The sequence below is a fragment of the Myiozetetes cayanensis genome, unplaced genomic scaffold, assembly GCF_022539395.1.
Source record: "Myiozetetes cayanensis isolate MyiCay16 unplaced genomic scaffold, myiCay2020 scf9, whole genome shotgun sequence".
NCBI lineage: Eukaryota > Metazoa > Chordata > Aves > Passeriformes > Tyrannidae > Myiozetetes > Myiozetetes cayanensis.
This window is the reverse complement of record NW_026088185.1, coordinates 7554853-7567548: the sequence shown is the minus strand read 5'-3', so window position 1 is coordinate 7567548 and position 12696 is coordinate 7554853. Positions and strand designations below refer to the sequence as shown.

Genomic DNA, 12696 nt, shown 5'->3' with positions numbered 1-12696 from the left:
GCTTTCTAGTCTTCCCAAGTGCATAGATACCCTAATTAGGACTCTTCCCTGATAAAACATTAACATGTTAACTTGTTTCCTTCTAAATCTTAGGAATTTGTGAATTCAGTGTCTTGTGAAATCAGTTTTGGAAAGTATCAGCAGAAGAGAGATGAAGGCCAAATCTTGAAGACTGTATTTTCAAACATTAATTCTTCAGAAAGCAAAGACTTGCCCCTATTTTGCTACCTTAATAGCATACAATTTAATTGCTAAGTTCCTTGAAGTACCTTGAGATGTCAAGGTAAAGAAAGATGAGTGAAAGTGACTACCTTGATTTTTATTTTTAAATACAGGCATTCAAATGAGATTTATTTAGAAGCATCTCTTCATAGCTAAAAACCACGACAGCTAAGTATTGTTTAGACAACGTATTTTGGGAATTCAAGTCAGCTCTTTATTGTCAGACACAAACAAATACAGACCATTTCCTAAAACACCAATATTTCAAAAGGTCAAATGACCATATAGAAACAAAGACATGCTCCTTTCCATCTTAAACACCAAGCCAAAATGTGCCAAGAAATCACTGTTTTTGCTGCAAAGCTGCTTACAAGAACTAATACATTTCCTCTTCTATATATGCCAATCTCTCAAAGCTGATGCCTAATAGCTACTTGCTAATAGCGGTTTGAGAGATTCCACATAACAGGGATAAACAGATCCGGAAAATAGCTTTCCCACATAACATCTGTCTTCCCACCAGAACTCTATTATAAACAAACAAAATAAATGGCTTAAATCCTTGAGCAAGTGACAAGCGCAGAAACATTCCACTGCTGAAAGCAGAACACCCAAGAGTAGTGGGAGACCATACCACAGCACCCCAGGGACAAAAGACATTCTTTATTTTCCCTGTTTAAGGAAAAAAATGAAACCCCAGAGGAGCGGCCTCATGATGATGAACGCACAGAATACAGTCAGGAGATTTGATTTCTTTCTTGATCTTGACATGGTCTCGTTATGCAAGTTTGGACGGGATCTGCTGTCTCCTCAAGTTTTGCTAACTAGACTCTTGATAATATTCCCTCCTTCTTTCCAGTTTCTACCTTATTGCAATAACTCACAAAGGCAACTTTTGTCTCCTTGGAGTGTTTGTTCAGAACCCAAAGCAAAAGGGTCTCTCACTCGGCATTTATCAGTGCATCTGTCATGTAGCATGGAGACCCTGTAATGGGCTAACATTTCACCTGCAGAAAAGAGCATTCAAATTTTTATCAGCTTAAACGACAATGCATTCTACATTCTCCACAAAACAACACATACCACTCATTCCTGTACCCCAAGCAGGAAGAAAATTCCAAATCCCAATTCAAGTGGAAAAGCTGTTGACATTTGTTACACGTCACTTCTAAGCACTGTTGGAGATGCAATGACCAAGACACTTTGATGCCCCATTTTTTACCCCTAGGACTGGAAGCCAACATAACCACTTGGGGCAAGATACTGGGGCTACTTCAAGCTTACAGGCACCTTGCAAGGCCTTATGTGTCTTTCTAACCTAAGCCAACCCTGCCTTAAGAAGAAGCCTGAAATAGCAAGACGATACAAAGCTCTTATTGCTAACGAGAAACGTACAGGCACCAGCCTCTTCCCAGCCAAGGGCTGAGTAAAGTTCTTGCTAGAAACTAGACATTTTCAGCTGAGAGGTTGCAAAAACCTTACAGTGAGCCCAGTGGAAGGTCCCCAAACACCTCCACAGCCAGGATGCTCAAGAACTGCAGTGAAATCTGATGCACAGGGAAGAGGCAGCACCGGTCAACCCAAGAAGGGGAGCTTTTGGAAGAGCACTAATACAGGTTATGTGAGAATATTTCACACCCTGGGATACAGTATAGTAATAAAGCTATTTTTTTCTCCCGTCAAAATCAGACTTGCAATGCCCCAAGGGCCCAGAAGAGAGAAGATTACATGTGCAGAAGCCAGGGAACATTATTGACACTAGTTGAGTCTGCAGCACAGAAGCTGCACAGCTGAGGCTGTTGTAAAAGTCTGCTCCGTATCTAAAAGCTTTTCTGGATCTGTGGCGATCTCTGCAAATCAACCTTTTGCAGAGTTTAAAATCATTAAGCAGCTACACAGATTTGCTGTAACTTCTGTAACCTTCTGGAACTGTACATCTTTTTAGCCAGCTCTGTTAAAAACAAACCCACAGCTTCTAATCCTGTGGTAGCCTGTAACAATCTAGAGAAATTGCTGCTGCACACAAGTCAGTCCTGCTGTAAAATGCCCATCTGATGTACCCTTCAAGTGCACTAAATTCCCAGGGGACAATAAGGTTGCTTTATTTAATTTTTTAAACACTGGAGCATGGAAATAGAAAACAAAAAAATTCTGGTAAAATAAGATTATTTAGTAAAATACTGATTCTTCCATTTATGCAGACCAATTTTAACACTCCAGATATGCACAATGCACATTTCTTTAGTAATGATTATGCTCAAACATACTGGGTTCCTATGACTTAGAATAGTTTCAGATCATGTCACTAAAACAATTCATGGAAAATAAAGACAAAAGAGATCAAAGAGAAATGTGATTAGATTTTATTGGAATGAATCCAGAACCAAGGCTTACACAGCACTGTTTTCATTGGGGGGGAGGGCTGTGTTTTGGTTTTGTGGGGTTTTTTTAATGTGACATATGCAAAATTATAGTTTTAATACAATGTTCATTTTCCTTTGTATTTGCCTGAATTACTGGAGTTCTGGATCTAACCAACTCATAAGCACGTGTGCCGCTGCATGTTCAGAACAGCTGAGGCCAAGAAGGTGGCAGAGGCAGCCTGTGCTTACATGTTCTAAGTTTTCTGAACAGTCTCAATCTCAAACAGAACCTGGCAAATTTAACACTGCAACTTTACTCCATAATGAAGTTTCCCATTTTAATAAACATTAGCAACTAGATCAGTACTTTAATAAAATATCATCTATTATTTGAACAATCACGCTGTGTGCTCAAATTTTGTTTTACATTGTGGTTGGCTGCAACAAAACAGCTAAATGCACTGTCCAATGTGGTTTTCTTCACGTTGGAAACAGTTGCGAGACAATATATGAAAAGAGTAAGGAAAAGAGTAACATCAAGACTAAAAGCAAAACCACCTGAGTCCTTTACTGTTTCTGGGGCTTTGATTTACTGTATTCCAGTGTATGACAGTGTAGATGTTTGTGCTGCTTGGTGGAGAGGGATGGGCTGGGTACTTGAAAAAGACAAACAAACTAGAATTTCATCCTGTAACACTCCAGGGTTTGCCTGCACCACTTCAGGACAACACATACAAAAACTCTACCTGTGATTCCAGCCAAGAGCTGCACTTCCCCTTGAGCTTCAGTGAGCCAGGAGCATGAGCAGGGCCTCTGCAAGAGACTTCGCAGGCACAACACCGCCCCAGGATCCCCGAGAGCAACAGTCAAATGGAACGAACAGGAACTAAAAGCTAGTCTGCAGTAAACTGGAAATACAAACTAGGCTCTCATACATATTCTTTCTCTCTCTCTGTATATATATATATACATACACCCACACGTATATATATACATGGAAAAACCTTTCCTTCTCCTTGATACTGTTTTTCATCTTACCTTGGATGTAGTTCTTTATAACTGTGTCTGTATAACTAAAGAAATATATCACTGGATTTCTGAACAGACACAGTGTATTCTCTGTGATGATGAAAACTCTCTTGCTCAAGACCATCTTCCCAGAAAAAGCATTTTAGTCCCCAAAATACAGTGGACAAAGTCTGTATGTTGTAATACCAATCCTGGTAAGCTAGTGCATGTGCTTAATGTAGTTATTAACTATGACAGGCAGCCTTGTAAAACTTGGATGGGAGAGCAAAGACTAAAAAAAAACTAACTAGGAAAGCAGTAGATGAGTTCCTGAAATTAGGAAGAGAAAAGAACAAACAAACAAAAAAACAAACCAAAACAAAATTCAAGAAAAATAAGAAACTGAATCAATAGGATCCACAGTTCAAGCAAAACCACCTTACTGCTAGAGAAGACAAATAACAGCCCTGTACCAAACACATTAACGCCTGATATCATGACCCAAGAAACAAAGCTCACACAAGTGACACAAAGGCAGAAGCTACATCTATATCACAGAGCAAGCAATCACAACACAGGCCACCTATGCCAAAGAGGACAACAACACCACTAAAATACTCTTCAATATGGGCTTGATCCTGCAAGTCACCGTGCAAACAGCAGCAGTCTGAACAAGCTGTGGCCAACCCACAATGGCCAGGATCAAGCCCTGAGTCACACTGCAACCTGTTTGAGATCCGAGCCTTGAAGTAAGAGCGGGTCATCTGTCAGAGAAAGACACCCACACGGCAAGTTGGAGCGAGTGGATGCATCTGCACAGATTGTTGGGTTTCTCTTCTGAGTTTCTTCAGGGCACAGAAATCTCTTTCCTGCTCAGTGAATATTGCTGCTAACCTCAAGATCATTATGACAGACTTCAGTGTTATTATTAATGAAGCAGACTAATCATCTCTGCTGGTCACCTCTCTGACTAAGTTGAGATGTTTTTATACAAACAAACAGAATTTCTACACAGGACGAAATTACAGGCAAACCTGTAAAGTAAATGATGAAGAAGTCAACCCAAAGGTGACATGAGGAATTTTAAAGACAGCATGTACATACCCCTGAACATCAGTACTTGCCCACTTGTCAAAAGATAAAGACTTGTTTTCATAAGCAAGCAGTAGCTGGAGATTGGACAGTGTCTGTGCCAATAAACCACTGGTAAAAACATTAGCGAGAGCATTCATTCAAAAATGTTTCATTATTTCTGTATGAATGAAATGGGGAAGGGGGGGAGGGGAGATATGCCTCCTGCCACGCTGCAGCCAAGGCTAACCTATAGTCTTCTGGGTGAAAACCATGTTTTTACAGCACTTGGACACTTTGGCTTTTATTTCTGTCATTTATCAATCTTCCATTAATCTTTCTTTTGTGTTTTTATTTCATATAATGTGCACTGAAGCCACTAATAAATTCCCCAAATGTTGTCATCGCCTTAGTGAAGAAATCCACAGTATTTTGAGGCAGGGCCAACACTATAACAATCCCTGGAGCCCTACTGGAGGCATTTCCCACACCTTCTCACTTTTTTTTAAGGTTTCACATCAGAGGCAAAAAAGAAAAGAGTGTGTAGGGAAGGAGACGCCTATACACAACCCACTAACTGTATACAATTTTCTGTGATCCTTATTAATGTTTTCTTACCCCTCTATGCAGGCACTGCATGTGGTCCTACAAACCAGTGCCTCAAACACTACACTCAGCATCGTGGAAGCTGCATAAAAAGGAAACAAAGCACTGCCTTAAGATAACTCTCCTCCCACAAAGCACTTCAAGGCAAAAAGCAGCCAACCTGCTGCCTGTGAAAATCTGTACTCCTGACTCTGGGCAAGTTATAAGGTTTGTTTTACCAGATTAGGCTGATTTGAAGGGCCAGAGGACTCACAGGATTTCTATCTAGATAACAAGCAAAGTCAGATTTGCAGGGAGGCAGAATACTTCTTAGACCATAAGCTATCACAGGAAAAGATGAGCCTTGGGCACACAAGCCTTTTTTCACATCTGAAGGAGAAGCAGTAGGCTTCAAGGTCCTAGCCTGTGGCAGCTGCAACAATATTATTACTACAACTCAATAGCTTCCCTCAAAGGGTAAAACTGTTGAGGCACTGATGGGAAAATTGCTCAAACTGACACAGGCATTCCCCAAGGGAGGAAGAGAAGGAGCTGGGAGGAAACTCAGGTCCCCTGGGCTCCCATCACAGGATGGATGGATGGTTGCTCTGCTCCAGCTCTCAAACCATCCTGCCTTTAAGAAACTATTCAGTCACCACACCTGCCACTCCTCAAACTCCCGAAGGAAGACCAGCAGCCCAGGCTGGACTTGTTGGATAAACACAAGTAAATACATGAAAGTACAAGAGAGCAGGGTCAGATCTGGCAGGAGGAAAGATTCTTCTGCATGTTGCTGCAGGAGCAGCAAAGCACAGAGCAGCTACCAACCAACACAACCACACAACCAGGACATACCAAAACCACAGGGGACAACAACCCTCATTAAAACCCAACGAAGGACTCCACCTGGCCTCAACAACAGCATACTAGAGACGTACATGATCGTGCTGACATCAGAAGGTAATTAAATTGAGAAGAAAATTGAACTTCAACAATCACTCGGTCACTATTACCACAAAGATTTTCCCAGCAAGCTGCATTTCTGTTTCCCAATACCACAACATTCTGTTCTTCACAGCAGCAATGGAGTTATATCGAGAGATGGTCACACAAGGCTGATGCAGACCAGGACAATTGGTCTCATTCACATAATTCTGTTCCCTACTCTACTCTTTCATAATGCAGCATCTGGAATAGCAGGTATGAGTGCGGCAGGAACAAAGCACCTATGCTTGACAGAAATTCAGTGAAGTCCTAAATACTGTAAGGTAGCTGAAAAAGGGATGAATCAATAATACAGACACAGTGGAGTAAAGGCATGTCAGAAACAAAAAGGTTCCCCCTAAAATATTAAAATAGGGATCAACAGGAAGCAGATAAGTCTGTGAAACAAGGACACCAGAAGAGCCATACCAGCAGGAGGCAGCCACAAGGATGGTACCTCAAACAGATAAAACTGAGTTATTACACTGGAATGCAAGATATTTAATGTTTCAGTGATAAAACAACAAATGTTCAGTAACATAAGGCTGTTCCTGCCCAAAGCAGCCCACAGACTCCACGCACCAGAAAATACAAATTAAACGCTGACATCAGAGAAAGATTCTGTTCTGTTGTAAGAACAAAAAAGCAAACAAACATTTTCTTGTAAGGAACAAAATGTTGACCTCTGCAAATTTGGGAAGACTTCAAGAAACAACATAACTGTGGGGAAAAATGTGCAGGGCAGCAGAATAAAGCTCTATCTGACCTCTAAAGGCTGACTCCCATGAGCCTACGCAGCTCCACTCCCCTCCAGACTCCTCACACCTCCCTTGACACTTCCACACGCCTCACAAAGCAATAAACCTAGTTTCAGACCAACACATACACTACATTTTATCCCAAATCTCTACCATTCATAAGTCACTGCAAATGCACATATAGACAGATGCCCCTCTCCCATTTGTCTGCCTCCCAAAATACAAAGGAAAAATTATTGCTGAGCTGGATTGGATGAGCATATTTCAGCCAACTTAGAAAAAATAAAATAAAAAGTTAAGGGAGGGAGTTCAACAGCAAAAGTCAAAAATTCAGCAGTCACACACAAACTGAATTTTACGAATGTATTTAAAGTTTTCCATGAGGTCTCTAGGGCACACATTTTAACTGACAAACTGCTCCCTAGAACCTTCCAATAATCAGCATCGTGGGATTTTTTTCTACTTGCTAACTGCATTGCCCATGAGCCACTTTTTACTTTGCAAAGTTAACGAAAAACTCTCACGGGCTTTGGTTACCAATAGTTACAGAAAAGAACTTTTGTGGAACAGCGATGCAAATTTTATCAATGAAAAGTTTAAGAGTTGCAAAAACAATATAATAAACAATTACAGCTTTCTAATGAGATTTTTCTTGGTCAGACATACCTCAGACATTTCCAGACATGACTAACCTCCAAGATTCCCATTTCCAATTAATGCATGTTACCCAATGAGCCCTCCCTGCCCCCCAAAGCCACTCAGCATGAGATTACTGCAGAATGTGATGGCCTTTAGTAGAATATTTGGCCAAACTCCAGCTCCACCAGCCTTCATGCTTATTTTTATAGGCACAGCCTCCAGCTTTGCGCTCTGGTATGTAACACAACACCCAAGTCTATTAAACTTTCCATCAAACACACATAAAATTGAACAACAGGTAATCAAGCCGCAGTCTGTTCCCTAATAGTTAGGAGTACACTTCTTACCCTGTTTGCACCATGGCATGAAACTTAGCTAAGGTTCTGAAAGGACTTACAGTGAACATGCCCGGGATGATACAAAAGGACCATCAGAGGATCCAGATCTGAATGCATTTGCTAGGGGAGCTCTTACAGAGTAGAATTTCAAAGAGGTAAATGGAGTTGGGGAGTTGGCACTAAGATCTCCAACATCAAACATTCAGCATCAAACATAACTGTGAAAGAGACTCGGGAAAAAAAAAAAAAAGTGTTCTGTGGAATGAGCCCAACTATCTTGTCATCTTTGGCTATGGGGAGAGATTTGGCATTGTTCACTGATGGCTCGATCTGACTCACTTTTCATAGAATCACAGAATAGTTTGGGTTGGAAGGGATATTTAAAGGTCTCTAGAGTTCAACCCCCCTGCAATAAGCAGAGGCATCAAGCAGAGCCCAGCCCCAAGCTGACTTTGAATGTTTCCAGAGATGGGGTACCTACCACCACTCTGGGCAACCTGTTCCAGTGTTTCATCACCCTCATCATAATAAAAATTTCTTCCTTATTATCTAGTCTAAATCTACCCTCTTTTAGTTTGAAACCAATATCCTTCATCCTATTACACTAGACTTTACTAAAATGTTTGTCCCCATCACTCTTATAAGTCCCCTTAATTGGTTTACCTACCAAGACTGGCTAACACAATCATGCAACATCTGGCCAACCAAAGCATTTTCAAAGCTATGCATGTTGCATGTCTTGTTCCTCACAAGAAACTCTTCTGAAGGTTATAACTGTAACTCCATTTTAAAACTAACATATGTAGCACAGATACACCCTTCAGTCTGCAGGAAACTGCTTAGAAATTGACGTTGAGTAAGCCTGGTTTACTGCTGAGAAACATTTCTGTTCACACAGCTTCAGTTTGACTTCATTCTTTAAACCTGGATACAATTTCTGGTAATACCTAGAATAGAGCACTGACATGAGGACTGAACTTAAGCCCACAGCTGAGCCATTAAAGGACAGATCCATTCCTGTTTCTGTATGTAGCTTGTTGGAGCTGCAGAAATCTGCACTATTGGTTACTTAAGCACCTAAGGTAGCTCTTTAACAGTGCAATTGGCTTTCCCCAAGACAGCATGCAAATGACAGATTTCACACAGTAAAACAAGCACTACTTCCAGGTCTAACAGAGTCTTCATTGTCCTCACCAGAGTTTAAAATTAGAAACACAAACTGTAGTTGTCATGACTGAAACTGGGGAGACGACAGTAGGTGGAAATATGAAGAAGGTAGAGGAGAGTTTGTACTTGAAAATTAATGTGGTTGGTACAGTGAGCACCATTCCAAGTGTTACTGTTTTACAAGTTTTTTTAAAATATGCAACAGTAGCATGAAATTTGCAGGGCAGCAGAACTCAACTGACACGGTAAGGAGATAATACTCCTCAAGTGATTTGGTAAATAAAACCACACAGTATCCCAAACCAAGTAACATGCATACTTGGTAGCAGCATGAGGCACAGGCATAAACATTAATTCTTTCCACCACTGATGTAGTGAGTATTTTAATACTAGTAAAGATCTGCAACATTTTGCCTTCATATTGTACATTCACAGACAGTACCTGAAAGACCTTAAAAAAATAAATCACATGATCAAACAAACCTGCAGAGAAAAAGGGTAAATGGTAGAGCAAAAACTACAAGGGAATGATTAAAAAGAAATAAAAAAGTTTTGGTTTTGGTAGCAGTTCACACTTCTTAACAGAGCACATTTAAGTACTAGGCTTTCCCACCTGCAATGCAAAGGATCCTACACTGCAAGAGAAAAGTGACATCTCATATCACCTACCAAAGCACGTAATTCAGCTAATTACATTGCATGTAAGTGCCAGGCCCAGCCAAATCAGAAACTGGGGGAAATACATACTTCATTGTCACCATCTCAAAGAACAGTGTCTGAACACAGTTGTCGGCAAAACAGAATACCCATTTGTCATTCAAACAAATGTATTTCATGGAAAAACTATTCAGTCTGAATTAAGCAGAAATGTGTAATTAAATACTTTGCAATCCATAGTAGTTTACAGTAAAAAAACCCCTAAGAAATCCATATGACTTATAACAACCCTTCTTAAGAGACTACATAATTTAGGGTGCCCTCACAGAACATGTTTGTATCCTTAATGCTTTAAGTAAAACTTTCAAATATGACCCAAAGATTGGGCAGTGGTACTGTCTTCCTTACTCTCTGGGAAAATAGCTCCCTTTCCTTCTCTTTCCCTTCATATTATCTTGAGCTAAAGTGGAATGAAGTGATTCATTATCACCCACTTTTACTGTAGGCATTAGGAATATAGCATTAACCCTAAAACTGATGGGGGAAATGTTAGTTATACAAGTCACTGACTGGGAAAAAAAAGAAAAAGCCTCTGAGTCCTATAAGAGGCAGTGACTGCAGTTTTTGAATATGGAGGACCCGCCTTTTGGCAAGATGAAAGAGCACAAAAGAGAAGTCTGGTATCTATCTGCCTGTACGAACATCGAAGGGTTATCAATAAGGAACAGAACACATCTTCAAGGAACAAGGAAAATTTGACACAAAGTTTTCCAAATGTAACTCTCAAAGGTATCAGGAAGATTTTTTTTTTAAAGCATTGTGGAAGAAATCTTCCCACAAATACATATTGTTCTGGTTTCCTCTCCAAGGTTTTAACGGATACTGAGAGTCCTTGTCTTATTCTCATTTTCTGTTTAATTTGTCAGGTTAAACTGAAGGAGCAAACCAGTAGAGGTGATACAATAGCAGTTGGATGTAACTGTGTATTACCAACCTAACTACAGAAAGGGAACAGGCATGGCTGAACAGAGAAATTATTTGGGAAGAAAGATGAGACAGTAGAGATACAAAAGCACAGACTATAAGGGATAGAAGAAGCAAACAAAAATAGCACAGACCCTCCCATACTGGAGGATGGAAAGGAGAAGGTATAATGAGACCACAAAGGTTCAAATGCTTAGCAAGAAGGAAAAGTATAATCACACTAAAAATTAAAACTGGGGGAGGGCTAAATTATAATTAAGTACAGAACATATCTATTTGATTGTAATAAGCTGTAGACACAATTGCTTGCAGATCATAGCTATACTTTGGCTTAAATATTTCAGCTTTTACTCTTAAAAGACTTATCTTTCACCAGCAGCCTTGGAAAGTTTCTACATATCATTAAGTCCACACAGCTCAAACAGGAAAACAGATACAAGACTGTGCACATTTTAGCAAAACTGGAACCAAGATGGAAAAGGAAATTAAAGGTTTAACCGGAATCACAATTTGCCTCTTTATTCCCTGCCTATGTTTCAATTGCCAGTTTACAACATCTCTCCTGTTGATCATCACTCAGAGATTAATATCCCTGAAGATTTTGATTACTTCCACATATACCCAAGCTCATTGTATCTAGTTTAAAATACAGTCATTCTAATAAACACAACCCTTTTGCAAATCAAAGATAGCAGGCAACACATTTAAGTTAGCCTTAGCATATTCTAAGCATGCATTGTTCCTACTTCAACCTGCTCTAACATCCTGGAAGTGCCTTCCCTGTAAGTGAATTATTTATAACTGGAATGTCCTCTGACAACATCAGTATCAAAGTTATTGTCAGCAGCAGTTCTGGAAGTGTTCTTAATGAAAATTAGAAGTCCCCCATGCCGCACAATGGGAAAAAGAAAATGGAAAAATATCCCAGATGGGAAAGATCAAACGCAAACAATGCAGCACGGGAAAGACTACAGCACAAATAAGGTTTAAAACATCTCTAATACAATAGATAATATTCAGGCATTTGTCTATGTGTATCCTTATAAATAAACACATATCTTAAGAATGACAAAACAGTTCCCCATAGGATGTTATTTCTTAACATATACTCACATAAACTTCATTGTGATCAAAGCGCTTTTTCAGATTATTGATGAATGAATCTTCATTAAGTGGCTCTAAAAGAACCATATCTCCCACCCCTATCATGTCATCTAAAAGTGATGTCTTGACTTCCATTTTGGCCATTTCCTCCTGGAAAATAAAGAAACAAGAATAAAACAAAGAGTTAAGTTAGCTGAAAGTTATTCCAGTTATTCACAGATATTATCTAGTAACACTACTTAAAGAATAAAAGTTAAAAGCCCATCGAATGACACTACTTTAAAATTATTTTTCCAAGGAACATTCTCAAAGACATTGCTTCTATCCAGGTAGCCCACACAACTCCAAAAATTTAACTTCCAATTGTCAACAATGCCTTCTGGTCCGCCATATATTAAATGTGAAACTGCAAGAAACAGGAATGATTATTCCAGTGGGCATCACAACCAGATTTTTCGGACAACTTCAACACAGTGTTCAAGTGTCGCAAACCCACATTTTATCAAAAGCTTCACCAAGATGTTCAAACTAGGGTTTAAATTTGTCAGTACCCTAATCTGAATTTCTTTCTCGCCCTTACTTGCATTTCTACAACTCCATCAACTTTGAAATGGAAACCAAATAAGTGAACCCACTCCGAGACAAAAACCACACTATTTGATCTTAATTAATGAATCCTGTACTCTAGAGTGCCTATATTCTACTACAGTACTGCTCTTGGTTACTTGAAGCTACCAAATTACTTCATTTCCTAATCAGACTCAATTAAGTCACAGATTTATTTGTAACTTTATTGCTTAAGGGAGCACTTTCATG

At 39.6% G+C, this 12696-nt stretch overlaps 1 protein-coding gene across 3 annotated transcripts in view; it reads right to left on the bottom strand.

The window, feature by feature from the left end:
- The window catches only part of MYO1B (myosin IB), a 112624-nt gene that overhangs the window by 85008 nt on the left and 14920 nt on the right, over nt 1-12696 (bottom strand). For all 3 annotated transcript variants that reach the window (XM_050340118.1, XM_050340119.1, XM_050340120.1), the window contains exon 2: nt 11890-12030. In XM_050340118.1, coding sequence (XP_050196075.1) covers nt 11890-12024 — 135 coding nt within the window. In that variant the 5' untranslated portion in view covers nt 12025-12030. The remainder of the gene's footprint in view (nt 1-11889; nt 12031-12696) is intronic.